The following is a 27,380-nucleotide window of genomic DNA, read 5'->3' on the forward strand; positions in this document are numbered from 1 at the left end:
CGGCCATCGCGGCCCCCGCCCAGCACCCCCCCAGCCCATGAGCAAGGTATGTGTATGATCATTCTCCCCATCAAGTATAAAGATCATTTAGAGGGTGATGTCTCTTTGGCCACTACTGCCACTGCCGTCGCCCTCTCCTGCGTGATAATGTGGGCTTCAGGTTTCAAGCGTTGCGACGGGGATCGTCTACGGCCCACAGTTTGCCAGCCCCCTCTAGAGGACCCTTGTGACGCTCTCTCCGTCGGCGCATCTTCTTCCAAATCAAGTCCCAGAAGAGCACATGTGTCTTTGAGCGAGCGCATTTGGTGTAGGGCCCCATCCCATTTAAATATCAGCCTAAACGGATGGCCCCATGAGTATGGTACTTCTTGCCGTCGCAGAAAGTCCGTCGCTACTTTAAACACTTTCTGTTTTTGTAGTGTGATGGCCGAGAGATCCTGGTCTAGGGCGACAGGGTTGCCTTGAAATTGAAGAGGCTGTGCCCGTCTGGCTTCCCGAAGAATCCGCTCCTTTAGCGGGAAATCAGGGAGAAAGGCTAAGATGTCCGGTGGCGGGGCAGAAGCGCGCCTAGGGAGCCCAACTCTGTGTGCCCGATCAATGCGGACTATAAAATCAGCAGGTTCCCCCAAGATGCTGCGGAAAAGGTCCTGTAGGTAGCTAGTGACATTCGTCCCTTCTGCTTTCTGAGGGACCCCCTGGACCCGTATGTTGTTGCGACGGGAGCGGTTTTCGAGGTCCTCCGCGTGGGCCTGGAGGTCCAGTTGCTGATCCGTAAGTCTCAGGACTTCCTGCTGGAGCTGTTCGATTTCGTCGCTTCTGGTCTGGTCGGCCTCCTCGATAGCGACCACCCGTTCCCCAAGACCTTCCACGTCCCGTCTGAGCTCCCGGACCTCGCCTGCCACCTCTTGCTTCAGGGACTTAAAATCATCCCTAAGGGAATTGAACAGTGTCTCCAGAAAGGATCGGGTGATGGGCACTTGGTCGCCGGACGGGTCCTGCAGCGTTCTTGTGGTGTCAGGGGAGGGTCGGTCCTTGCCGGCCTTATTCTGGGATTTTGCCATCATCTCCGGGAGTGTTTGGGTTGTTTTTTTCCCCCTGAGTCCCGCCATGTCGCGCCCAGCCACCGGGGCAGTCCGGCTTGGTGATCTGCAGGGAGCCGGAGGCAAGCGTAGAGGCCCAGCAATCCCGAGGGTAAGTGCGAGTAGTACGGTAGGGAAAACGGCACTCTCACTGCTGTGTCAGGGATCCCCGACGGAAGGCGAGGCCGCCCGCAGCCGCACTGACGATGGTTTGCGCCTTGTTCCTCACCTCGTGGGCAAAGCCAGTCTTATGTCGATCGGCCGGGATCCGGGTTCAATAATATGGCAGCAGACCCCGTGGCACCAAGGGGCAATCAAACAACGGGTGGCTTCTTCAGGTAGCCCCCAAGCCCCTCACTGCCGATCCCCGCGATCACCACGAGGCGGGCAAGAGCAAGCAGGCAAGTTTGTGCAGCGGAGTAGGCCTCCCCCCCCAGATGGCCGCAATCGTTTCCAGGCGACCCCCGGGCTGCTATGGGAATGGGTGGGAGGAAGTGGTCAGGGCCCAAATGTCCGGCAGCGTTGATGTGAAGCACGCCGCCCCACCACCTTCCTGCCGGTGCAGCGTGGCCCACAGGCCCAGCCGGACCCAACACCGGGAGCTCGATCACGCCCCCCGAGCCTCCATCATGGCGTCCACTGCTGCTCTCCTCACCTCTGCACACTGGTCCGGTGCTGTCTGTCGGTCTCCGGTGCGCCCAAACTGTCCTCCGCCGCAGCCCTGGCCTCCCGGTGCTATCCGGTGCTCCGCCCGACCAAGTCCGCCGGGCCTCGCTGGTGAGGTGCAGCTCTACCCGGCTCAGTAGCTGTGCAGGTCCAAAGCTGGGACCCCTCGCCGCAGGACACCCGCCCAGCCGACCCGGGGCAGCGGGTCACGCAGAGTGTGCCTCGGATGGCTCCCCCACACCGCGGGGACACTCCGGTCAGGCCGTGGTGTGCCACTCTGTTGCTCCTCCCAGTAGGCCCGAAGCCGGGGCCTCAATTTTCGCGACTCCCGGCCGGTTCCTTCTCCACCACCGGCCGGGTCGCGGTGGCGGGGTTCAGCTTCCTGCGAGGGCCTCAAACCCAGGCCGGAGACAGGGGGCCGAGGCAGGGAGCGCACGAGCAGGTCATTGCTCCGGGGCGGCCGCCATTACAGGACCCGCGGCGGGAGCGTCCTTGCGTGTTTAGAGCCCCGCAGGGGCCGCACAGCATCAGCGACAGTCCACCGGGGGCAACAGTTGATCTCCGCTCCCGATATCGGATGCGTCTGGTGCTCTGGGGAGGTTAGAAGTTACTTTTAGGGGCTTTAGGAGGGATCTGGGCAGGGAGCCGCGGAGACCTGCGTCCGATCAGGTCGCCATCTTGGACACGCCCCCCCTGTTTGGTTCTTTTAAATAAGCATTTTACTTCCTGTAAAGGGGGCTATTCTATTTGCAAAGCTTACACTCATTTGAATGTTGCACTGCTGTTCTTAACTACATCATGGCTGCCATTAATCTTAGAACATATGCATTTTAAACAGTTTTTATGACATGAATTTAAACAGGAGTTTTGAAATAACTATGTATCTTCTTCATTAAAAAAACACAAAAAACATTTTTGTATAATATGAATGGATTTAATCTTGAGCTTTTATGGCCATACATATTGGCCGAATGAAGGTAATTTTGATTTGAAGTCCGGACAGGAGGAAAATTTCTCAATATGGAAGTAAAGGGTCCAAGAGATGGTGACCTCGAAAAAGAGGTCACCTTCAAAGGTATCTTGGGGGCCAGATCCAGACTTATAGTACCCATGATGCCTACCACACTCGATCAGAGGAATACTTACCACCCATCAAACTTAGCAAACAAGGTCTGAGACAGTACTGGAGGAAGACCAAAGATGGAGATCAACTAAACCACAGACAGTAGTAACAGCACTGCAAAAACGTGAAAATCTGAGGACTACTTCAGAGAAGAGCACATTAGTACTGAAGGGCGTGAAAAAAGGCAACTGCTGCCAAAGTGCTGAGTGGTCTTATATATGGCTTAGTGATGTCCCATCGAGGGATCTGTCTAAGTGGACTTGGAACTATGGTGCCACCTGTTACTAGAGGTTTCCCACAATTTCCAGTTTTAGTCTGACACCTGGGGGATATTGAGGATGTAAAAAATGTATAGGGAGAAGCGTCCTTAAGAGAGACTATTCAGATTAAACACTGCTAAGAAAGATCAAACAAATGACAGTGTAGCTAGCTGACTGCAAAAAGGCCACTTTGATTAAGTAATATCTTGTTGAGGTGTCTAATCCTACTAAGAATTATAACACCATCAGCACTATTGCTCTCACCTGTTGAAAAGAAAGTTCTTGAAGTAACTCTTACAAAAAATTGCTATTCGACATGAAAACACAATAAATATCAAATAACTTAGCACAAAATACCTTTTATCCGAAATGCTTGTGTCCAAAGGGGTGAAAAGATTTACTTTCCATTCATCTTGCAACTTGAGGTCAGCATTACTGAAGATGCCCATTAGTATGCTGGATCCCATGTAATCTACACGTGATTCTGTGGAGCCCATTGTTATCTGAATTTTGTGACTGGGTTGTTGGTTTGGATGTTCCGAAATATGGGCTGAAGTGGGAAACAAAAACAGTAAATCTATATTAAGCTTTAGAAACTCACTTCAAATATCCAATGTGGTGTGGATCATTCCATGGCAAAGGAAACAGCGCCTCCCACGCCTCCTGTGCATTTTTTTAATTTAGCAGTGTTCATGAAAATACAAGTTTTTTGTTTTCATGAACACTGCCAGTGCGCAGGTCAGTCTTCTGTGCCTGGTCTCCAGACTTCTGATGACAGGAAGATAGAGCAGAGACATTAGCCAGCTACAGAGTGCTGTTTAAAAAAAAAAACACATTGTAGCTGTATGTCTGAATTGCGCATACTCGAGGGGCATAGTTCAAATACACTCCCCTCACACAGGCGCAATCCATTTTATTTAGCAGACATACAACGCATGTCTCAAACAGCACAGTATATCTGCTAAATGTGGCTGGATTGTTCTCATTGGGCGCAGGGTCAAGACTGATTTGCACATGGCTGGATCCAAACTGGAATGGCATGGTGAGCAAAAAAACGATGGATTTAGGCCCAGATCCTTGTACTGGGGTGAATGTATGACATTGTTCTGCATTCTGTCCATCAATTTGTTCTTTTTGCAAATGTGGCTGTCAGGGCGCACAAACGTGCATCGATGAAGCCAATGCAAAGTCATACACAGCGGCAGTGAAAGGCTACTCAGTACTATCCCAGTTTCTTATAGGGCTTTGCTCCCAGTCCTATCAAGAAATGGGAGAGGGATTGAGGTGGGCCTTTCGCTTTTTAATCCTGCCCTTGCTGCTTCGTGTGGCTCTCTGTTGGGAATCATTGTTGATTACAATACCCAGGACTAGATTCCTGTTCGGCTCCTGCCATGGAGCCACAGAATTGCCAGCTAAGTAAGCAAGGTAAGGAAAAACAATTTCTTTCCTTATGCATGTGTGTGTTTCTGAATGTGTTTATGAGGGAAGGGGATTAACTGAAAGTGTGTGTGTGCGAGGGTGTTTTAGATTGTCAATAAGAGTGAAAATGAGGGAGAATCTGAAGTTGACAGTGAGTATGAATACGTGAAAGTGAGTATGAGGCAGTGAGAGAAGAAGTATGAGCGTGTTAGAACGGTCGAGTGGAAGATTTGGGAGGGAGTGTAAGTGAGTCAGAGGCATAGCTATGAATGGTGCAACAGTTGCATTTGCACCAGGTCCCAGAGTCAGTGAGTGTGTGTAAATGTTTTAGTAACTTAGAATGAGAACCAGCGAGAATGAGTACGTTTGTGTGTAACAGTGAGTGTGGGTGAGTATCAGTGATAATGAGCAAGTGAGTGAGTTAGAGTATGTGAGAAAAAAAGTGTCAATATGAGAGGGAGGGGTCAAATTTAAAATAAAATGGCGTGAAGCCCTGCCATGTATTACACTTCACCACTTTCAAAGATCACCAGCTGCCACTGAACAGCTGGACACCAGGCTCTCAGAGAGTCCTAAACAATTAATTCTCTGAGAAGTCTTTGAATACAGAATGTTTGTAGACATTTGAAGACTAGCTTGTCTAACTGTACTGTGAGGCTTCCCAGGGCTCCCTGCTGTCATCCAAACTCTTAAAACATGCATGTTTCCCGTAGACCTCCTTCTATGGGGTCTAAATACAATATAGATGACATCTAAATCCTACTGATCATAGAAAACAAGGAAAGTCAATTCAAGGGGATGAAGAACTGTTAAACTGCCACAGAAAAGTGTAGTTAAGAAACAAACTTTAAACTTGACCCCTCAACAACTACATTTCATTTTACCATCTTGTTTCAGAAAAGTAGTCTTATGACCAAAGCAATATTTTTGGAATGTTCAGAGCCTCAAAAGTAAAAGGGCAGGAAATAATTGAAAAGGTATACCTTACCTACTGCCAAGCATGTTCCGCTATATGTCACATAGACACAAACTCTTTCCATGCAGCCTTCTCTTTCTTCCACTCTTTAACTGCTGCTGTATCCGCTTCCTGCTGCCACCAGAACCTCTCTGGAGCCGCAGACTTCAAGAAGCACTTCCTGACAGTACCAAGTAACTCTTTAAAGTGAATCATATTCCAGGGCTTCACATTGGTTGTAAGCCTAAGTGGCAGTGGTCTTAGAAGCATAAAACTAAGGTATAGTAAGTAGACAATTATTTTCTGTAGTTCCAAGATTGCCACTACCAAGTCTTGGAAGAACAGAAAATATAGCTTCGAGATGGCTTCTAGACACAATGAGGTAGCCACCTTAGAAGTATACCAATTAATATTCGAGGATGGCCAAAACCTATTTTCTTTAGTTGGAAGATGAGTGCAAAGTTGTGTCTACACATGATCTGACAACCCCCCTGTAATCATCTGTTCATAGTGTAGTGCTGTAGATTCACTTGGTCTGCATACTTCTGCCATCAAGTTTGGGGCTTAGATGTTTGCAACTTGTTTTATAAGAAGAAATATTTTGATCACGAGGTATGGGGACGCCACCCTTAGTTGGTAATGTGTATTGTTATATACTCAATTGTTGTTTTTCGGTCAGCCGATGAGCGTATTGATGGAGCAGTCTGCAGGACATTTTGGTGCCCATTTTTGGAAGTGTATAAAGGAAAAATAAATCTCTAGCAACCACTAGCTTTTGAAAAAAGACAGGACGGCACATGAGAATTTACACCACTACATGCAACAAGCAGATGCTTACAGGGTATGTTTGGCTGTAAATACACATGCTCTGCACAGACTGTAAAACAGTACTTCCATTAGTGGTGGTCAGCCAGTGAATGCTGTAGATGCTTGAAACGAAGTTCTTAGAACTGTTTGACCAACTCTAGTCCGCTGGCAAGCTAGAATGTCCACACAGTATTTTTCAAAAATATTTTTTATCATTTTCAAAAAGAACAGTTCACAACTTGAAAACAAATGAAGATTCAAAAGAAAGTAAAGGCAGATGTGTGAAGGCAGGAGAACATAAGCCCATGTAGGTTGCAAGCACGATCCTAATGAATAAAACAAAGAAGCAATCCAAACAAATAAAGCAGAAGTGAAAACTCACTTCCACTCAGCTCGAAAACACTTAGGCAACATGTTACTACCATTCACTAAGCAGGAGCCTCAGCAACTGCAGCAGGGGATAGGAGGATTTGCTCTGCCTCTGGTGAAGGTGCAGTTTCAAGCAAAAACCTCCCCTGGGCGTCCATTTTTGGGCAAGCCACCAGTATCGCATCCCAAGAGGGTAAGATTGCCTCCTCCCGTCAAAGCACCTCTCTTTCAGAATCTGCCCACAATACCTTACTCCATTTACCCAGGTCAGTTCTAGTGGTGGACTTCCAGCTCTTGAGTTGTGTCAGGCCAGACTCAGAACTTAATACGTAAACCTATTTGTCACCTTCCGGGCCACGCTTTGAGCGTGTAAACCCAGTAAACAAAGCTGCGGGCAGCAATCAAAGTGACTGTCAGTGGCCTGAAACATTACTTGCAATACTGCGGCCCAGTTTGGAGCCAGCACTAGACATGACTACACCATATGGAAGAACAGCAGGGACACTCCAACAGAGCCAAAGGGAACATGGTTTGAAGATGCTGTTGAGTGAGATATGTCCGGTGTAGGTAATAGAACTAAACAAGTTTGAATCGAGCATTTTGAGATACGTTATGTGAAAACGCCAGAATTTTCTTCTAGGCAGAGTCGCTTGAAATGGGTTTTAGGTATGTGGCCCAGCTCAGTTGAGTGAGATTCATTTGAGCCTTTTTCAGCGGAGCACGATAAAGTTACATGATCACTCTTGTGATGAGGTACAGGTAACGGAGGCACTCATGCTCAGGTGAATCAGGAGCACCTTCCCTCCACCAGGTAAGGATTCTGCCCGTCAGGGCTCCATATAGTAGGAACTGTCTCGCTGTGGTGTCATGCGTCTCCCTCAGATCTAGGAAGAAGCTAATTTCTCCCCGCAAATAAATTGCCCATGATGGTGAGCCCCGCCTCGGATCACATGCCTAGATCAGCCCAACCTCCCAGGTGTTGCTAGTATTGAGCAATCGATAAGGGAAGTTTGCACTTATATGGGGCACTGGTGTGGGTTCTTTGCAAAGTTCTCGCTCAAACATTCTCACCCCGCACTATCAAGGTAGTGGCGGTGCCAACAGGATTCGGTTGAGATATGCCCTATAAACATATTGTCGCAGGCATTCCACCATTGTGAACAAATTCTCTTGTTCTGCAAGCATCTGCTCTCTGCCCGCAGGTGTCTCACCCAACTCCGAAGGAAGCCCAGCAAGGACCAATTCCTGCTTGTCTGAGTGTAACTGGGTATGCACCGCTATTTTATTAGCGATTCCGTAACCTCCAAGTCAGGATGCAGGGTCTACGGGGGAGCCACCGAAAGGTGCATAGTAGGGGGTAAGGACCAGAGTACATTCCACAAGATATTCCACTTCCATTACCCTCTCACATGCATCAGTGCAAATTTATTAGCCAAGATGTTTGGTACCAAACATCTTGAAATTTAGTGACGTCATCATGGAGCTCTGGAACTCGTAGTGACAAGCTCCCAGCTCTTGTACTCAGTATGGCTTCACTATACACTTTTAACATCTAAGAATGGACTTAGACACTATAGGGCATATCTGCTCATGCAGTTATGTCCTCACATAAGGTATAGTGCACTCTGCCTTATTGATGTAAGGCCTGCTGTAGAGGTGACTTACCTATGCCTCTTGCAATGGTGGTAGGCCTGGCACACAAGGATCTGTGTCAAGTCGACGTTTCAATTTTATCTGCACCAAAACACACAGGCTGTTGTGGCAGTATGCCTGTGTTTGGTGAGGGGTCTCTAAGGGTGGCACAATACATACTCCACTCCTTAGATACCCTCACTGGTCACAAGGCCCTTGGTACCACTGGTAGCTTCCTTTTACAAGGGACTTATATGTGAGCCAGAGGTGTGCCAATTTTGGAAACAATGGTACAGTTTTCGTGAAAGAACACAGGGACTGGGAACCTGTTTAGCAGGAACCAAGTGCACATGCAGTCACTCAGTCAAAAATGCATCAGAATCAGGCAAAATTGTGGGGGTTGGGGGTACTGCAACAGAAACCAACTTTCCTACACCCCTGGCATAGGAGGGGGTGAGGGGACTCTGTGGGCCTGGTCCAGGGCGTAAAGTCTTCAAAGTCCCTCAGGGGTCACACCCTCCTATAGCCAATCCGCCAGAAAAGCAAGCATAGAGTCACACTCCACTCCCTCCAGCAGCCAACAACCCTAATGTTGTTTAGTTGGGCCCTTCCTTCTTGATCATGCAGCCAGTCGCTTTGTATGTGCTTCCAACTCCGCGAGGCTGTGTTTTGGGTCTCAGGCACCAATGCTTGAACCAACACTTACAAGGCTGACACCCTCACGCCACATTCCTAGAGCCTCAAAGAAAAGGCCAAGCTCCACAGCAAAAATTCAATATTGCCCTCCAGACGTTCACCAGTAGCATTGATCACAGCCAGCAACCTATCAAGCTTGGAATCCATGTGAAAAGTGTCCCCAACTCCAGTGCCCTGCTTGATCCCCTCTTGGGGGGTGCTCGTCTGGGCATCATCCTGGGATATCTGGGTGCGACCCATGTCTGCTACAAGGAATGGCCATCAAGTCTTTCCCCCAAAGCAGCAGGTGAGGTCAACAAAAGCATTACCAGGTGTTGCCAGCCGCTCCCAAAATAATTCCCTCTCTATACAACACACAATACCACAATCCAAAGCGGGGAAAGAGATAGTTGAGGTTTGACAAATGTGTGAATATTGCCGATGGAGGGGGGTTAAAGTGGTTGGCCATCATTCAAGAGTGTTCACAGATTTTATTTTTTTATTTTGAAGGTTTTATAGAGCGCGAGCAAGATCCTTGCGGATATCAGAGCACTTTACATTGGATACATCTAGTTAAAGAGGCAAATAGAAGCAAGTAAAACAGATATACATAATCAACAAATTGCACAGGAGAGTATTAGGACCCAAACATGGTAAACCTGTTGAATCAGTTCGAAGGTAGATAGCGTGACTAGGATGTCATATTGGACTCTTGTAATAGTGAGGATTACTAGTGAGGGTAGGAATGAGATCATATTTTCATTAGACTATGATCAGGTGAATTTTGCCATGAGAATCGCTTTAACTTCCTTTTTGAAAGATGCAGTAGAAGCATTCAGTCTGATTTCTGGGGGAAGTGTATTCCATATCCTGGGTGCCATCCCAGAGAAGGTTCGTTTCTAGGTTTTCTTTTTTTTTTAATCTTTGAGGTTTCAGTGCCCGCAGAGATTGTCAGTTTCTGTGCGAGGTAGCTGGGTGCATTGTGGTGTATGGCCTTATGCGTCATGCACGCTGTTTTTAGATGAATTCTGGCTTCAAACGGTAGCCAATTGAAGGATTTTAAGTCTGGGGAAATGTGGGACCTTCTTTTCGAACCGGTGATGAGTCTCGCTGCCGCATTTATGGAAGCTCTGATGAGAGCTGTAGTGGCTTTTGGAAGGCCACACAGAGAGACACTTCCGTACTCCACACGAGGGATAACTAGCGCTTGTACTGCCAGCTTGAAGTCATTTGCTGGCAAGAAGGGTTTCAGCTTCCTCAAAGTGTTTATCTGGAAGTTTGCTCCCCTTGTAGCATTGCTGATGTGATTCTGCATAGTGAGGTTGCTGTCGAGAGTTATTCCTAAGGATTTTGCTGAGTCCACTATGATTGCTTGAATGTTGAGTGCCGTAAGGTGTTTGATCAAATTTTGCATTATGGGGCCTTTGGCGGGAGGGACTATAAGGAGGAATTCTGTTTTAAGAGCGTTCAATTTGAGGTGGTTCTCCGCTAGCCAGGTCTGGGTGTTACAGAGAGTTGTGTTAAGCGATTTAATATCTTCTAGGGTGTTGATCTTAAGATAAAGTTGTGTATCATCAGCGTACATATGATATTGCACGTTAGACTCATGAAGTATTTTGGTGAGTGGTTCCATGAACAGGTTAAACAATGTTGGAGATAGTGCTGACCCTTGCGGGACTCCCAGCGTTACTGGTACGGGTTCGGAGAGAGTGTTGTTGACCTTGAATTTTTGTGTTCGGTTATGGAGGAAGGAGGTAAACCAGTTTAGCACTGAGCCTGAAAGCCCCATTCTATGTTTCAGGAGATCTAACAGATTCTCGTGTTTGACCGCATGGCTGAGGATAGGTCAAGCAGGATGAGTAGGCATGATCCGTTCTGGTCAAGGATTTGTAACGCATCGTCAATAATATGTGTCATGGCTGATTCAGTGCTGTGGCCTGCTCTGAAGCCACATTGGTATTTGTTAAGGAGGTCAAAGTGAACAATATTTGTAGTCAGTTGGTGGTGTACACATTTTTCAAGTAGTTTGGCCAGGGTAGGAATATTGGTGATAGGACGATAGTTGTTTAGGTCCGTAGGGTCAGCTGTTAGTTTATTTAGAATGGGTGATACCTGTCCGACTTTGAGGGAGTCCGGGATGCTGCCTTGTTGCAGTGAACTGTTAATGTTTTTGGTCCAGAGAGATAGAAGCCATGGGGTTAAGTCTTTAATGGCGCTTGCAGGAAGAGGATCAGTGAGGTGATTGGCAGGCTTCAGCGCATTAAGAATCTTGCCTAGAGCTTCTTCAGTGTAAGTAGCAAAGGATAACCAGGCTGCGTCATTTTTAGGTCAAACTTTGAGTGGCTTTGGAGTGGCGCAGCTGGGAGTGAAGGGGGCGTTATCGTCTGAGGAACGCTGTGCAGTAGTAGGTCTTTTAGGAGATCCTTCCTGATGTTGTCAGTCTTCTGATTAAAGAAGGCGGAAAGTTTTTCACAGTTGGGTTGTGGACAGGCTAAATCTTGTAGCTGTTGAGGAGCGCCCTTAGATTGAGTTTTGATTAACTCGAAAAGTTTTTGGGGGCAATTTCTTGCTTGGTCTGGTTGGTGGCTGAAAAAATTTGCCTTGATGCGCTTAATCTTTCTATAATAAGCATTGCTCTTTTCCCTGAGTAATTTGAGGTAGTTAGCAGATGGAGCTGATCTCCAGTTGCGTTCATACGTTCTGAGAGACCGTCTGTCTTGGTTAAGAAGACCGTTGGACCAGGGCTTAGAGTCTTTAGTGGAGACTCTCTTAAGTTGAAGGGGGGCTGCCTCGTTAATTATCGAGGTCATGGAATTGAGGTAATGGTTGGTGAGATCATGGACGTCAGAAGAGCCTGCAGGGGGCAGAAGAAAGTTGTAGCTAGAAGAAGGTAATGTGTTGGGATTGAGTTTTTTCTAGTCTCTTTTCCAAATCTTTGGTTTAGTGGATTGAACTGAGTTGAGTTTCACTGTTTCCTTGATAAAAAAGGTGATAATATGGTGGTCCGACCAGTCACAGGGTAAGATGGACTCCACCTTAATGATGTCGCTTTTGGCGATTATTAAATCAAGGATTGAGCCTTTAATATGTGTAGAGCTGTTGCAAATTTGGGTGAGGTCGAGATCATCCAAGAAGTTTGTGAGACTATTGACCACTGCATCGTTGTGCTCGTTCCAATGGAGATTGATGTCGCCAAGGAATATTAGGGTATTTTGCCATCCGGTGTTCGATGAGATCATATCCATGAGGTGTGCGGTAAAGATGAGGTTGTCCCCAAGTGGATGATGGATGATGTGTAGCGAACATACTGGTTTGCCAATGCTGCTGATGTCGAGACATAAGTATTCACAAGAGGGGAATACAGGGGATATGGCTCTGTTAACCGTGATGTTGCTACGATATATACAGGTGATCCCTCCCCCTATCTTGTCAATTCTATCCAATCTAGTCAGGTTTCAGTTAGCATTATCAGGTCCAGCTCCTGTGATATGATAAGGTCAGCTATATCCGCTGCGTGCCTCGCGGCAGATCTACAGTTTAGGAGTGTGCATTTAAGACGGGGCGTGATGAGGGAAGACGTGGAATCTTGAGTGAGAGGTTTTCTTTTTATGTTGTTATCGATAATTCTTCTGATGTTGTGAGTAGAGGGCCTGAATGGGTTGAGGGGAATAATAGGGATGGTCATATGAGTGGTAGCTAAGGGGTTTGAGATGGAGGGTTCATAAGAGAGAAGGTCGCTCTCCGCGAGCGGATTGATGCATCGCATTGGCCGGGTTAATGTGTTATGGGAGGGAACTGTTTTCCACATGAGTGGGGTAATTTTCGGGGTGGGTGATAGGTGGTATCGGCACTCTCTAGAGTTAGATGTTGTTGAGGAAATAGAACGCCAAGGTTGTCTCGAAAAAACCACCTTAAAAGCATGGATTTCCTATTTGATTTGGTGAAGTGCGGTCATAATCTCATCCAATCGTGGGTTTGGTGGGGTAAAGAATGATGTAGGTGGTTGTGTAATGCAAGAATTCAAAGCAGCAAGAATTATCGGCTGATCATACCACAAGCTTTGGGCCCATCTCTGGCACCTGGAATTCCCTCTCTCCGGCGCTGCGCGCCACTCAGAACTTCAACCTTTTTAAGAAAGCACTCAAAACCCACCTATTCAAAATGACAGTCTAGCTTATCTTACACTTCTGATGCCTTTCTGCTTTATACGCGCCAGGAAACTCCAGAGTAATTGAGCGCGCTACAAAACCACCAATAACATAACATAACATAACATAACATAACATAACATAACCAAGAAGGCAAGCTCGGCAGTCCGCTTCCGACTACAGAGCCACCATTTTGAAGGTGCAGTGGAGGCTGTCTCAACCTTTGTCCCCCAGTGCCGCTGGTGATCACGGTATTCTGCACTTGCGGCCTCCACAGCTGCTCTGGCAGTCTATGGGCATTTAGGGCATTGACTAGTGTTGGGTGTGGTGGTATCAGAGGGCTGGGGGTTAGCGGTCCAGAGCCGGTTACTGCATGGTGGCGGCTGAATCCAACCTCCCATGGTGTCCACACACTAGTGTTTAGTGACTGTGTGTGGCTTTGACAATGTGGCTGCCTTACAAATGTCAGCTATAGGAATATTTCATGAAAAGGCCAAAATGGCTCCCTTTCTATGGGTAGAATGTGGTCTGGGACTAACAGGGAATGTTCTCTTGGCTTTGAGGCACTAGGTTTGGATGCACTTAACAATCTACCTGGCTATACCGGCTTTTGAAAGAGGATGATCTTTTATGAGGTTGGCCAAAAGCACAGATGAATTGAGTTTTTTTCAGAAAGCTTTGGTTCTTTCAAAGTAGTACATGAAGGCACGTTTCGCATCAAGGGTGTGAACTACCCTTTTCTACTAGTGAATCTCAATAGTTTGGTGGACATGGAAGGGGGATATGACTTTGGGGAGGAATTTGGGATTGATCCTAAGAACAACCTTGTCATTATGGACTTGAACAAGAGTAAAAGAAGGTTACCTTCCAAAAAAGAGACCATAAAGGGCATGAGTGTAGAGGCTCAGAAGGAGGGCTGCATATGTCTAATAAGAAATACTCTGAGAGTCCATACTGAGTCAGGAGGAAATCTATGAGTAATGACCCATTTGAGCCCCTCCATGAAAACCTTGATGGCAGAAATTCTAAACAAAAACAAGTGTTCCCTGTTTTACATAGAGGCTGAACTGGCAGCCAAGGGAAGGCATATGGATTTGTAAGCTGAATTTGACTTTTTTGGTGAATGAGTTAATAAACAATATCCTGAACTGCAGTGTTAAGAGGGCAAGGAGCTTGGAAATAAAGTAATGGATACATCTTTTTTTACATGGCAGCGTAACAGGCGGACATGGTGGGCCTGCTTGATTCTTTGAGAATGTTAATGGATTCTTGAGGGAGACTGAGATAACCAAAATATAGGACCTCAGGAGCCAAATTGCTAGATTGAGCAGTCTGAGTTCTGGGTGCCTGGTCTTGCCTTGGTCCTGCTTGAGAAGCTCTGGCATGTTCAAGAGCTTCTTGTGGGATACTAAAAGGTTCGAGGACCATTTATTTATTTTTAAAATTTATAAAGCGCAAACAAATGCCCTTAGGCGTCTCTGCGCTAAGGATTCCATGCCGGATTCAGGACTGGTTTTACTGATTGAACAACCATGTTTTTATCATTTTGCAGAACTGAAGTAGGGATTGACATGAACGGATATGCAACGGTAAAGCGTTCCAGAGTCTAGCTGCTGTCACCACAAAGCGTCTGTCTCCCTGGGACACAGTCTTTGTGCGTGGTACCACCAACTGATGAGCCGTCGCAGATTTAAGTTGTCTGTTAGGGCAGTAGGAGGCTAGCTGTTTTATCAGAAATTGGGGGCCTTGTTTGTGTACGGCTTTGAAGGTAAGGCAAGGAGCCTTAAATTTTCTACGGTTCTTGATCGCCAGCCAATGGTAGTTTCGGATAACCTGTGAGATAGGTTTGAATTTTGGGGTCCCCGAAAGCATTCTGGCGGCTGCATTTTGGACCGTTTGCAATTTTTGATGACTCTGCATTGTGCATTAGCAAACAGTCCATTGCAATAGTCCAATGATGACATTACCAGTGTGCGGACCAATGTTTTTCCTGCACTTTCTGGTAAGTAGGGAATTATTTTCTTAATCAGTCTGAGCTTATAGAAAGCTGTTGACACGACTTGGTTAGCATGGGAAACAAAATTCAGATTATCATCGAACATGGTTCCCAGGTTCCTGACCCTCGAGACCGGGTTGGGCAGAGATCCCAGTGAGGGTGGCCACCAGGAACTTGACCAGGCAGGGGATAGTTTTCCAAAAATAACAACCTCCGTCTTCTCGGAGTTCAATTTGAGGCAGTTGCTAGCCATCCAGTCCTTGATGGCCAGCATGCCTTCTTGAAAGCGGTCAGCTACCTTCTCTCCGTCATTGTTTATTGCCAACACCAGCTGTGTGTCGTCTGCGTAAGAAGTAAGGCTCATCCCGTACGCTTTTATAACTCTGGCTAAGTCCGACACATAGATATTAAAAAGTGTCGGACTTAGGGATGAGCCTTGAGGAACTCCACACGGTAAGGCTAACTCGGCTGACTGAAAGGGTCCCAAGGTGACTGCCTGTGTTCTGTCCGAGAGAAAGGAGGCGAGCAGATTTTTTGCTCTAAATTGAATGCACATAGCTGAAACACGGTCGATCAGGATGGAATGATCGACCTTGTCAAAAGCCGCTGATAAATCCAGCAGTATGAGCACTGCTGTGCCTCCCTGGTCTCTGATGAGTCTTATATCTTCGGTCGCTTTAATGAGGGCAGTTTTGGTGCCATGAAGCTTGCGGAACCCGAATTGCGTATCATCCAGCAGATGATATTCCTCGATAAATTCAGAGAGTTGTGTGTTCATCGCTCTTTCTGCCACCTTGGCCAGAAAAGGTAGGCTGGCTATGGGTCTATAGTTTTTCAGTTCCTCCGAATCCAGATGAGGTTTTTTTAGGAGCGGTTTAAGTAGAGTATTTTTTAAAGTGTTTGGGTAAATCCCGGCCATAAACATGGAATTGAAAATGTGAGTTATCACTGGCGCTATTGAGTCAATAACAGGGGAGAAGACTTTAGGAGGGCATGGTTGCCTGGCCAATGTGGGAGCCACCAGGTTAACAGAGAGGGAGGTTTGCTGAAGCTGCTTGACCATGTAAGGCAGGAGTGGTAGAGGAGGTGCATCTAGTGGTGAATCACTCAGTGCCAAATACTCTATGCTAGAGCTGATAACTGCAGAAAATGAGTGCAACACATACATAGTGGGTATATTGTCAGTCTTTACGAGGACCACTATGTATCGAAGGACCTGAAGAAAGGCTTTGAGAGCTAGCTGGATGGCCCGAAGCTCCAGGCAATTGATGTGCAGGCCCTGCTGATGCAGTGACCACACATGGACTGTTTCCATGAGAAACAGGGTCAAGACTGGTTTGAATATGGCTAGGTCTAAACTAGGGTGGCACAGTGAGCAAAAACACTATGGATTTATCCCAGATCTGTGACTGGGTGAATGTTTGACAATGTTCAACATTCCGTCCATCATCTTTTTGTGTTGCTATAGTCAGCCTGAGTGGGAAGGGCATGTCTAGACATGGGTCCCGAGCTCCCTGTGCCACTGGGTTCAAGCTAGTTTGGCAGATGAAGGGTGATACTCAGAAACAAGTCCCAAGATGCTGGTTTCCATTTCAGGGAAAACCTGGCCTGGCAGTGCAGGCTAGACAGTTCCCACAAGGAGCACGGTCAAGACTGATTTGCATACGGCTGGATTCATAATGGGGTGGCATGGTGCGCTACGAAATAATGGACTTTACCCAGATGTGTGACTGGGGTAAATGTTTAACAATCTTCAACATTCTGTCCATTATCTTTTTGTGGTGCTATGGTTACTTACAGAACAGAGTCTAAGGAGGGTTGTTGCTGTTTCACCACTGCAAAAAGTGATAGGGGCTGTCCCGTATCAATACTAGATCTTCCCAGTGACCCTTCGCCTGTGACCCTTGATTCGATAGAAAATGCTGTAGAGGATGCAGGAGCAGTCTGGCATGAGGGACTTTAGCTATGCTAGAAGCCATCATACCTTGGAGGCGCATTACTGTTCAAACTGTAAAGTGCAGATGTGGCTGAAAAAAGGAATTAACTGTTAGAAAGTTTGTACTATATTTTAGCTGGGGTAAGCCTTGCCTGTTATGGAGTGTAGGAAAGTGCTCCTTTTTGCATGGTTGCCCTCCACTGTTTGTCTGATGTTGATGCTCTTTGACTAAGTGTGCCCTGGGTTCCTGCCAACCAGGTACCCATGGCCTATGTTCTTTCCCTAAAACTGTAATGTTGCACACCCAATTGGCAACTCTCGGGCCACATGTAAGTTCCTTGTAAAAGGTACCATGGGTACTAAGGGCCCTGTGACCAGGGAAGGCCTCTAAGTGGCCCTGTAGTAACACATACACACTGCCATTGCAGACAGTGTGTTTTGGAGCAGAGGAAAGTGAAGAGTCGACATGGCACACATACGTGTGCGCCATGCCTACAGTCCACTGCTTGTGGCATAGGTAAGCCACCCCTTTAGCTGGGTGCACTATACCACTGGTGAGGGTGAGGGTACAGGTGCATGAGTTCTGTACCCCTACAGTGTATAAGTCCATTCTTAGACATTGTAAGTGTAGTAAAGCCATTAAGAGTATATAACCTGGGAGTTTGTCATTACAAACTCCACAGCACCATATTGGCTTTACTGAAACCTGGGAAGTTGGATATCAAACTTCTCAGCAATTAATGTAAAATGCAATCAGGGTGCATCTTAGAGATGCCCCCTGAAAAACGAACTAACGTATGAGTTACTTACCTTCGGTAACGATGTATCTGTTAGAGACAATTCTAGCTGCAGATTCCTTAACCTAGAATTATTCCCAGGTGTGAGACTGGAACCGGAAAACTTTTTGCCACAGCATCCCTGCACGCCGGCGGCAGCATCACGCGACTCCGCCCAGGCGTTGTCCGCGTACGTGACGTCAGCGAGGTCACATAAGTCCCACCCCGGCGCGCCTACGTCAGTTTTCTATTGAGAACTTTTCCGCACCACAACGCAGAGCCAGCAGACAAAACTGTGAGAGTATAGGAACAGTGTGCGAAAGAGCAGAAAAAATGGAAAAAGGAATGGTGAGGAACAACACCATAAAGAGCAGTGCCAGGCACTGCAGTACCCAAAGGCAGGGAAAAGACTAAAGAACAGAGCCCAGCCCTAAGCAGCAACCCTGCTAGTACGGAGATAGACCCCCTTGGAGACAAAGAACATATGTAAAAATATCATGATAACATGCAGCAGGACTACAACCCCAACCAAAAACAATGAAGGGGAACCAGTCCGGGACAAACCAGGAACGGCAAACTCCAAGACAGCCCCATCACAGAGTGTGACAACCCTCATAAGGAACAAAGGGCAGAGGTACAGCCAAAAGACCCCAACCTAGAGAATACCAGAGGACCCGGAATCCTAGTAATAAAGGGGAAAGGGGTGGAAGGTAGGCCCCAACCTGGAGCAACCAGAGCATAGTGGCACCGAAGTACCTATAACCTACCCTCCAGTATGTCAAAAGGGGAGGAAAAGGAACAAATAAACAGGATGAACATCCTGTTAGAAAGAGGGAAAGAATGTACTCATAGAAAACACAGCCGCCCACAGGGAGGCGTGTGCAGAAGTCCAAGTCCTCGCAGAACAGTGAGGAGGTGCGGGCCGTGAAGGAATCTGCGGCTAGAATAGTCCCTACCAGATACATCGTTACCGAAGGTAAGTAACTCGTACATCTGATAGAGACTACTAGCCGCAGATTCCTTAACGTAGAATAGATACCCTAGCCATACTCTAGGGCTACCCACGATTTTGTAGAAGGCTTTATAGAGTTGGTCCACGATCTAAGCTCTCGTTATAAGGATCTAGTGGTCATGGGAGATTTTAACTTCTATTGGGAGCTATTCCCCAAAGAAGGGCATGCTAGTCATATAGAAGAAGCCTTAACAACGCTTGGACTAACTCAACATGTAGTTGGTCCTACGCATGATAAGGGCCACACGTTAGACCTGGTGTGGTCGACCGACCCCGGAGTTGGGCCGATGGCTGGCAGTCCATGTGCATGGTCAGACCACTATCTGATTAGGGGACAGAAGGCAGTACCAAAACATGGAGGGAAAGCTAGGCCATCATGGAGAACAGTGAGGCGATGGAATTCCATCAACGAAAAAGATCTGGTGGGAAACCTACTGAATTCCGCCGCACCTACTACATGTGACGATAACATAGAGGTCACATGCCAGAGGGTAGTGGACAAATTAAAATCGTCCATTGACTTAGTGGTACCGGCCAAAAGAATGAAAATAGTGGATAAAGGCGCAGGAGCACCTGAAAAGGGGGGGCCCTCGGCCCCCCCCGCACGCATGGCGGCGCGGCGACCGCCTCACCCCCCTCCCCTCGGGTCTTTCGACGGTGGGGGCGTGCCCTGGGGGCGCGGCCCACCGCCGATTGGCCGGCGCCCCTCCTGACCCGGAATCAATGGACTGGTTCCGGGTCGGGGGGGGCGGGCGTGAGGAGGGGCCACCCGGCCCCTCGGGAATAAGAGGTAGGGAGCGCCCAGGAGACTTCCTTGTCCCTGGACGCTCCCTCGCTGAACGTTGTGCCCCGCGTTCGGGGCTTCTTTGTTTCTTTAATTTTTTCCCGCTTTATATTTCAGATTGCGGAGCGGTTTCCTGAGGCTGTCTGTCGGAGGATCTTCCGCGTGGAGCGATCGCTAGCACCGGCCAGGGGCGTGAGCCGTCATAGTACAGTGTGCTCTTATGTTCCAGGTCTTATTCGCGGGAGTGCAGCGTGGAGCGGGCCGCCTGTTTCAGTGAGAGAAGCCGGGGGACTGCCGTTCGGTAGGAGACGCGAAGCAACTGCAGGAGGCGGAATCAAGGGCGGCGGTAACAGAGGACAAAGCGTGGTGCGGGCCGTTGAGAAGGCTGCGGAGGTACCGTGTGGGGGCAGGGGTTAGCGAGAAAGTACTCGCATCAAAAGTGTTGGGCACGCATTCAGGCTGAGGAGTTGGCGCGCATTCAGGCTGAGGAGGTACCGAGTGGGGACGGGGGTTTGGCGAGAAAGTGCTCGCATTCACAGCGTTTGGCGCGCATTTCACGCACATTCGTTGGCCGTGTAACGAGAGCCTGGGGGGTATTGTGATTTGTTGATGGTTTGAGCGCGCATTTTTTCATTCGCGCCTAAAAGAAAGTGAAGCAGGGAACACCAGGGCAGCGCCTGGATGGGAGACCATATATAATCATTGGCACAATCATTGAAAAGAGGACAATTACCACGGCTGTGTTATTTATGAGTAAAGGAAATGCATGATTGCAAACGAAGTACAATTGTACAAGGAGAGGGGGAGGGTAGTTATTGAGTGATCTGTTGTTTTATTGTTTTATCATTAAAGCGAAGTGTACGGGGCAGTTACAGGTGCAGTATCGGTGGGATCTTGTTGGGAGGGATATTGTGGATTCTGCTGATATTAATTGCTTGTGCGAAGCATAGCAACAGGGAGGTTGGTGGTTAACAGGGGTGTTCAATCTTTGTATTCAAACTTGGTTGCCCAAAGTCTGCCACTGTTTCATTTCACGGCGAATTTCTAGCAGACGGGACCTAAGGGCAGTCAGCACGCAAGGTGGTGGGGATCTGAGCCACAGTCGGTTTTCTCAAAGACGTTTTTCCTGCTTTATTACACGGTATTAATACCCGTTTTCAATTCCAGGCAACTTTAACTACATTTTGGCACGTTTCAATCGCAGACAAGGCGCACGACGTGTTGAGGGCTGTGACCACGGAGCATCACCGCCGGCGAGTGCACGGGACTGGTCGGTAAGAGGGGTACGGGGGGCTAGCATTCATTGCTCCAGGTGGCCGCCGGGGGAGTCTACGTTAGGTTTACTCACCCCCTTACATAAGCGGACAAGCCGCTAGTGTTGCGGTCGCCGTTGCATGGTGCTGAAAGCCCCCTGGTGACCCTCCATCTGAAAGGTACACACAGCTGACCTGTTGGGAATTAAGTAGGCAGCGGGTGTTTTTGGGGTTAGCGTCATGCCAGGTCCAAGGGGTGGAAAAAGGGGGTCCAACATGGAGGCTATGATGCGGGCTATGATGCGGGAGATGAGCGATATTAAGCAACAGCTAGGACAAATTAAGGAGCGGGAAGCTCGGTTGGAGGATAGAGAGGGCGAGGCACCGGGCCCGTCCGGGAGACCGATCCGCAAGAGGGTGGCACCAGTGCCAAGAGGGGAATTTGTCACCCCGCAAGGGAAACCTAGGTCCAAACGGCCCAGGGAGGCGGTCCCCACCCCAGGCCCAGTGGATCCGTTACCCGCCGCACCGCCCGCGGCGGTCCCACCCCCGCATGTGCCTACACCCATTGCCCCTGTGGTGCCGGTGCCGACAGGTCAACCAGTAGACGCTGGGTCTGCTCCTGCACCGGTGCCCACTATCCCGGGGGCAGGCGGGCCACACCCGGCGCCCGCCCCGCCAGCTGTGCCAGGACCATTGGGCATAACCCCAGTGGTACCTGTTGTCCCAGGGGGTAACGTAGACTCAATGCCGCCCGAATTGGTAGCTCAGTTAACGGCCATGATGCCATGGCTCCAAAAAGGGGGAGCCTTCCCGAATTCTGCAGACCATGCGGCAGAGGCGGCAAGGTTCGTGGAAAAAATCAGATCGGCACCGAGAGCCGACAGTGTTGCATTGCCAATTTCTTCTCCCCTTGCAGGTCCAAGTGTTCCCCAGCTGGACGGAGTACAAGGGCAGCCGCCCATGGTGCCCGCACTTGGTAAGGAAGTGGCATTGCCACTCTTGGGGGACGGTGTAGTACCTTCTAGGAGCGAAAATCTAGCACAACATGTGTCTTTAGCTGTTAAAGAAATGATTTGGGCTGATAAATACGTGTATATTTATTCTTTATTATTGGATAATAGGGAAATGGAGCAGGCAAAAGCACTGAAAGAGTGGATGCTCCCAAGTGAATGGAGGGCGCAGTGTACTAGATTCAGGGTTGAGGAAAATCTCAATAATTGGATGCAAGCATGGGCCGTTTTCACTGCAGTTAAGGCTGAGCGTCCTCCAGATCTGCAGGCTGCATTGGCTTGCTACTCGAGCAGGATTGTGGGGTGGAGTCAACAGTATTCTGGGGAAGCATGGAAGGGTTATGATGTAAATTTTAGGAAGGCGTTGGAATTCAATAGAGCATTACCATGGGACACGGTAGACTCCATGGCCTGGCACAAACAGTTCTCCGACACTGCACCTCCCCCTCAGTTCGGTGCGGGCAGGGTGTTCACTAGACCGCAGCAGCCCTTTCGGCCCCCCCAAACGAGTGAAGTGCCTGGGAAATTTAGGGCAGGTGGGCCAGAAAAGAAAGGGGTGTGCTGGGATTTTAATAAGCGTACCTGCACAAGGGCCGCGTGTAAGTTTAGGCATGCATGTGCCTCCTGTGGGCACCCCTCTCACCCAGAATCTACCTGTAGATCCAAGCAAGGTAACACGGGGCAGAGGGGTAGGGGAAGGCCACTATAAGTCAGACACGGCACGCCCCCCCACTCCTGTGGAGGTGGTGGCAATGATTCCATTCTTGAACAGATACCCTGACCACAAAGCAGCCACCCTACTCCAGGAAGGTTTTTCCAAAGGTTTTAGGATCCCGGCCGGGGGATACGCAGGCAGTGCCCACTGTAGGAATCAATTATCAGTCACACACAATCCGGCTGTTGTGGCCACAAAAATTGACAAGGAGCTTTCCTTAGGCAGGATATCTGGCCCTTTTTCTGCAGTGCCAGTACACAATTTTGTGTGTTCCCCACTGGGAGTTGTCCCCAAGAAAGAGAAGGGGCAATTCAGATTGATTCATAACCTATCAGCGCCAAAGGGGGCCTCACTGAATGATGCCATTGACGAAGGGATCTGTAGTGTTAAGTACGCCTCTTTTGATCAGGCTGTGACCTTATTACAGGCCACTGGACCCGGGGCGCTGATGGCGAAATCAGACATAGAGTCCGCCTTCCGCCTCCTCCCAGTCCACCCGGCGGACCAACATCTTTTGGGTTTCACCTTTAGGGATAGGTTCTACATGGACAAATGCATGCCTATGGGTTGTTCTATTTCTTGCGCCTACTTTGAGATGTTTAGTTCGTTTCTTGAATGGGCCATGAGACAGGTGACAGGCCATCAAAGAGTCATGCATTACTTAGATGATTTCCTCTTCCTCGGTACAGCGGGTTCTCAGGAGTGCGCACTGGCATTGCAGGAGTTTTGCGTGCTCATGCGGGCTTTTGGGGTCCCGCTTGCGCCTGGGAAGACGGTGGGCCCGACCACCTGCTTGGAATTTCTGGGCATCGAGATTGACTCAGTGGAGAAATGTTTTAGACTACCTAAGGACAAGGTGCGCAAATTCAAGACGTCGCTACAGTTATGCCTCCGGAAGGAGAAGGTTACTTTGCAGCAATTACAGGAGGTGGTAGGGCAACTGAATTTCGCACTAAGAATCATCCCAATGGCTCGCCCCTTCTCTCGCTCCATCGCGCACGCGATGCAGGGGCTGAGGGAAAAGCACCACCGCACGCGCCTATCGGCTGAAATTCGCCAGGATATGCTTATTTGGATGGCATTCCTGGAGGATTTTAACGGTAGGGTGGTCTGGCCCGACCCGCTCACTACATCAGCGGAGTTAGGACTATGGACCGATGCGGCCGGTAGTGTGGGCTTTGGTGCCATCCTAGGGAATAGGTGGGTCGCTCAACAATGGCCAGGGGAATGGAACACATGGGGTTTGCTCGGCAACATTGGCTTCCTGGAGCTTTTTCCAATATGGGTGGCACTGATGGTTTGGCCAGAACACCTATGTAACCGATCAGTGGTGTTTTGGTCAGATAACATGACAGTGGTGGAATGTATCAATCAGCAGGGGGCGCGGTGTCCTTTCATACTTCGTTTGATCAAAGAAATTGTTCTGCGTTGCCTTAAACTGAATGCCAATTTTAGAGCCAAACATGTCCCTGGTGTTTTAAACAATGCTGCTGACGCCCTTTCTCGCTTCAAAATGCAGGTTTTCAGGGAACATCTCCCCACAGCAGACCCCTCGCCAGCACACTTCCCAGCAGTACTTTGGCAGATTGGTGCCCCAGATTACAAGACCTCGTGGTCGCTAGCCTAGCCCCCAGGACCAAGACGGCTTACGAAGGGGCGTTTCTGTCTTATTGTTCCTTTTTGGGGCCACAGTGGGAAGTGCTTTGGGCAAAGGAGGATGGGTTTGCAGCCTACTTAGAATGGATGCACAAAGAGGGGCGCTCAGTAGCAGCGGCAACCAGACATAGGGCAGCAGTGTCATTCTTCGCTCAAGCTAGGGGCTTTCGGGATCCCACCAATACCTTTATGATACGCAAGGCTTTAAGGGGATGGCGCCGTATTCAAGGACACCAGAAGGACAAAAGGAAGCCCATGGGGTTGGCCCGGCTAACAGCCTTACTGGGCACGCTGGAGAGTGTTTGTAACTCAGAGTGGGAAGTGCTTCTTTTTAGGGCGGCATTCTCCCTGGCATTTTATGGGGCACTGAGAATTAGTGAACTTGTTGCAGGGCTACCCACGATTTTGTAGAAGGCTTTATAGAGTTGGTCCACGATCTAAGCTCTCGTTATAAGGATCTAGTGGTCATGGGAGATTTTAACTTCTATTGGGAGCTATTCCCCAAAGAAGGGCATGCTAGTCATATAGAAGAAGCCTTAACAACGCTTAAAACATGGAGGGAAAGCTAGGCCATCATGGAGAACAGTGAGGCGATGGAATTCCATCAACGAAAAAGATCTGGTGGGAAACCTACTGAATTCCGCCGCACCTACTACATGTGACGATAACATAGAGGTCACATGCCAGAGGGTAGTGGACAAATTAAAATCGTCCATTGACTTAGTGGTACCGGCCAAAAGAATGAAAATAGTGGATAAAGGCGCAGGAGCACCCTGGTACAATGATTTTTTGAGGTCAAAGAAACAGGCCCTGCGGAAGGCTGAGAGAGCCTGGAGGCAGGATTATAATACGAAGGCATGGAGTCTATATCAGCAGGAGCTGGCCTCGTACAAAAAGGCTATTGTAGCCCGCAAATCCGAGTTTTTTGAGACAAGGATTGCAACTGCCCAAAATCCCCAGAAAGAAATCTTTAAGCTGCTTTCGGAGCTGAGAAAAACTAAGGAGCAGAGGCCTGACTTTTCACAGAAGGACTGTCAAAGCTTCCAGGACTTCTTTGTTAAGAAAATTGAGGATCTCTTGTCAGAAATTTCTTGCACTCCTGTGCTGGAATGCTCGCTTCAAGTGAAGCCCCTTACCCCTAAAGTGGATATTCCCCTGAATAGCTTCTCCTTGATTACAAAAGAGTCGCTAGTAAGCTTGGTAGGGAGGGTAAAGTCAGGTTCTCAAGGAGATCCCTGCCCCCCGAAAGTCTTCAAGCTAGCTATGCCAGGGCTGGAGGAGGATGTCATCAACCTCCTCAACAAATCTCTGGAAACTGGACAAGTCCCGGCTATGTTTAAGGAGGCTCGGCTAATTCCGCTGCTAAAGAAGCCAGGGGCGGATATGAAAAACGTAAAAAAATTTAGGCCTATCTCCCAATTACCTTTTTTAGCAAAGGTCTTGGAACAATACGTGCTATCCCATCTCTCTAAGCATCTGGAGGTTAATGATCTGCTAGAGCAAAATCAGGCTGGCTTCCGGCCATATCATAGCACGGAGTTGGTTATGGCGTCTATTTTAGACGAATTGAGGTGCAGAGCTGATAAGAGGCTCCCGGGGGCCCTGGTGCTACTCGACCTCTCCGCGGCTTTTGACACTGTTTGTCATAGTCAATTGTTGGCACGCGTGAGAGACTTGGGCATAGGGGGCCCGTACTAGGCTGGCTTGCATCTTTTCTGCAAGATAGATCGCAGAAGGTGCAGCTGTCTGACCTAGTTTCAACATCTTCTGCTATCACCTGCGGAGTACCGCAAGGCTCGGCCCTCTCACCACTCCTCTTTAACATCTACTTGCAGCCACTGATTTCTGCTCTGAATCAGATGGAGTGTCAAATCTTTAACTACGCTGATGACACGCAGATTATTATCCAACTAGGGGATTCTCCAGGGGCACAAACCAGGTTGCACAACATCTTAAGGTACACAGTAAATTGGATGTCCGCCAACTCCTTGAAGATCAACCCGGATAAAACTGAGGTGCTGCCCATAGTCACCTCGGGAAGCCCCTGGAATGACGGTTTTTGGCCCAAGGAGTTGGGCAGGGCACCAGAACCAGCAACCGTGGTGAAAAGCTTGGGTATTCACATTGACAGTAACCTGTCCATGAACAAACAGGTGTCCGTAGTGGTTGGCACTTGTGTAGGTCTTCTGAGACAGCTTCGTAAGATTTCTGCACTGCTGTCTTTTTCCACCTTAAGAAGTGTTGTGTCAGCTATGATTTTGGGGCGTCTGGACTACGGCAATGTGTTATACCTAGGACTTCCCCAGCGGCAACTTGCGAGGTTGCAGATCGTAATGAATGATGCCGCGAGATTAATTTTTAAGATGCCAAGGAAAACGCGTGCTACCCCTCTCCTGCATCAGTTGCATTGGCTCCCAGTGAGACAGAGGGCGCTGTTCAAAGGATTGTGTATTTCACACAAAGCACTCTATGGTAATGCGCCCAGTTACATCAAGACCAGACTTACTGGTTACACCCCTGGTAGGGCGCTTCGTTCCTCTGAAGCTACTCTTTTGGCTAATCCACGTTTTCGCCTGTCCACCATGGGCGGGCGTGCTCTTTCCACTCTGCTCCCGGCAACGTGGAATAAACTGCCAATCAGTCTCCGCAAGGAGTCAAACCTATTGCTCTTTCGCCGAACATTAAAAACAATACTTTTTCGGGAAGCATGGGGAGTGCTATAAAGTAGACATCTGGTTTCGGTTGCATTGATTTCCTTTTATGTACAAGCGCTTAGAGACCTCGGGGTGATAATGCGCTATATAAATGGAAATAAATAAATAAATACTCAGAGGGGAGGAGGGTCTAGAAGAGGACCCCACCCGCCTTGACATAACAGAGAGTCCCACAGGGGACGGTCAAGCAGACAGGGCGACGAGCCCAGTCCTCCAGGCAAGGGGAACCCATACACTTAGAGGACCACCGACCCCAGAGGAGATGCAAGAAGACAATAAAAGAGGTAGCCCGTCCTCACTCAGCAGAGGAAAAGAAGGCAAGGCAAAAGGAGGCCAAAGCACCCCACGCCCATACAAGGCAACAGAACCTCCATCCAAGGCCAAGGCAATAA

The 27,380-nt window shown here is 48.6% G+C and overlaps 1 protein-coding gene across 15 annotated transcripts in view; it reads right to left on the reverse strand.

The window, feature by feature from the left end:
* Positions 1-27,380, reverse strand: part of BLTP1 (bridge-like lipid transfer protein family member 1) — a 2,102,388-nt gene that overhangs the window by 129,908 nt on the left and 1,945,100 nt on the right. For all 15 annotated transcript variants that reach the window (XM_078676841.1, XM_078676840.1, XM_078676839.1 and 12 more), the window contains one exon: positions 3,486-3,678. In XM_078676841.1, coding sequence (XP_078532967.1) covers positions 3,486-3,678 — 193 coding nt within the window. The remainder of the gene's footprint in view (positions 1-3,485; positions 3,679-27,380) is intronic.

This window comes from Lissotriton helveticus, chromosome 2_1 (genome assembly GCF_964261635.1).
Source record: "Lissotriton helveticus chromosome 2_1, aLisHel1.1, whole genome shotgun sequence".
NCBI lineage: Eukaryota > Metazoa > Chordata > Amphibia > Caudata > Salamandridae > Lissotriton > Lissotriton helveticus.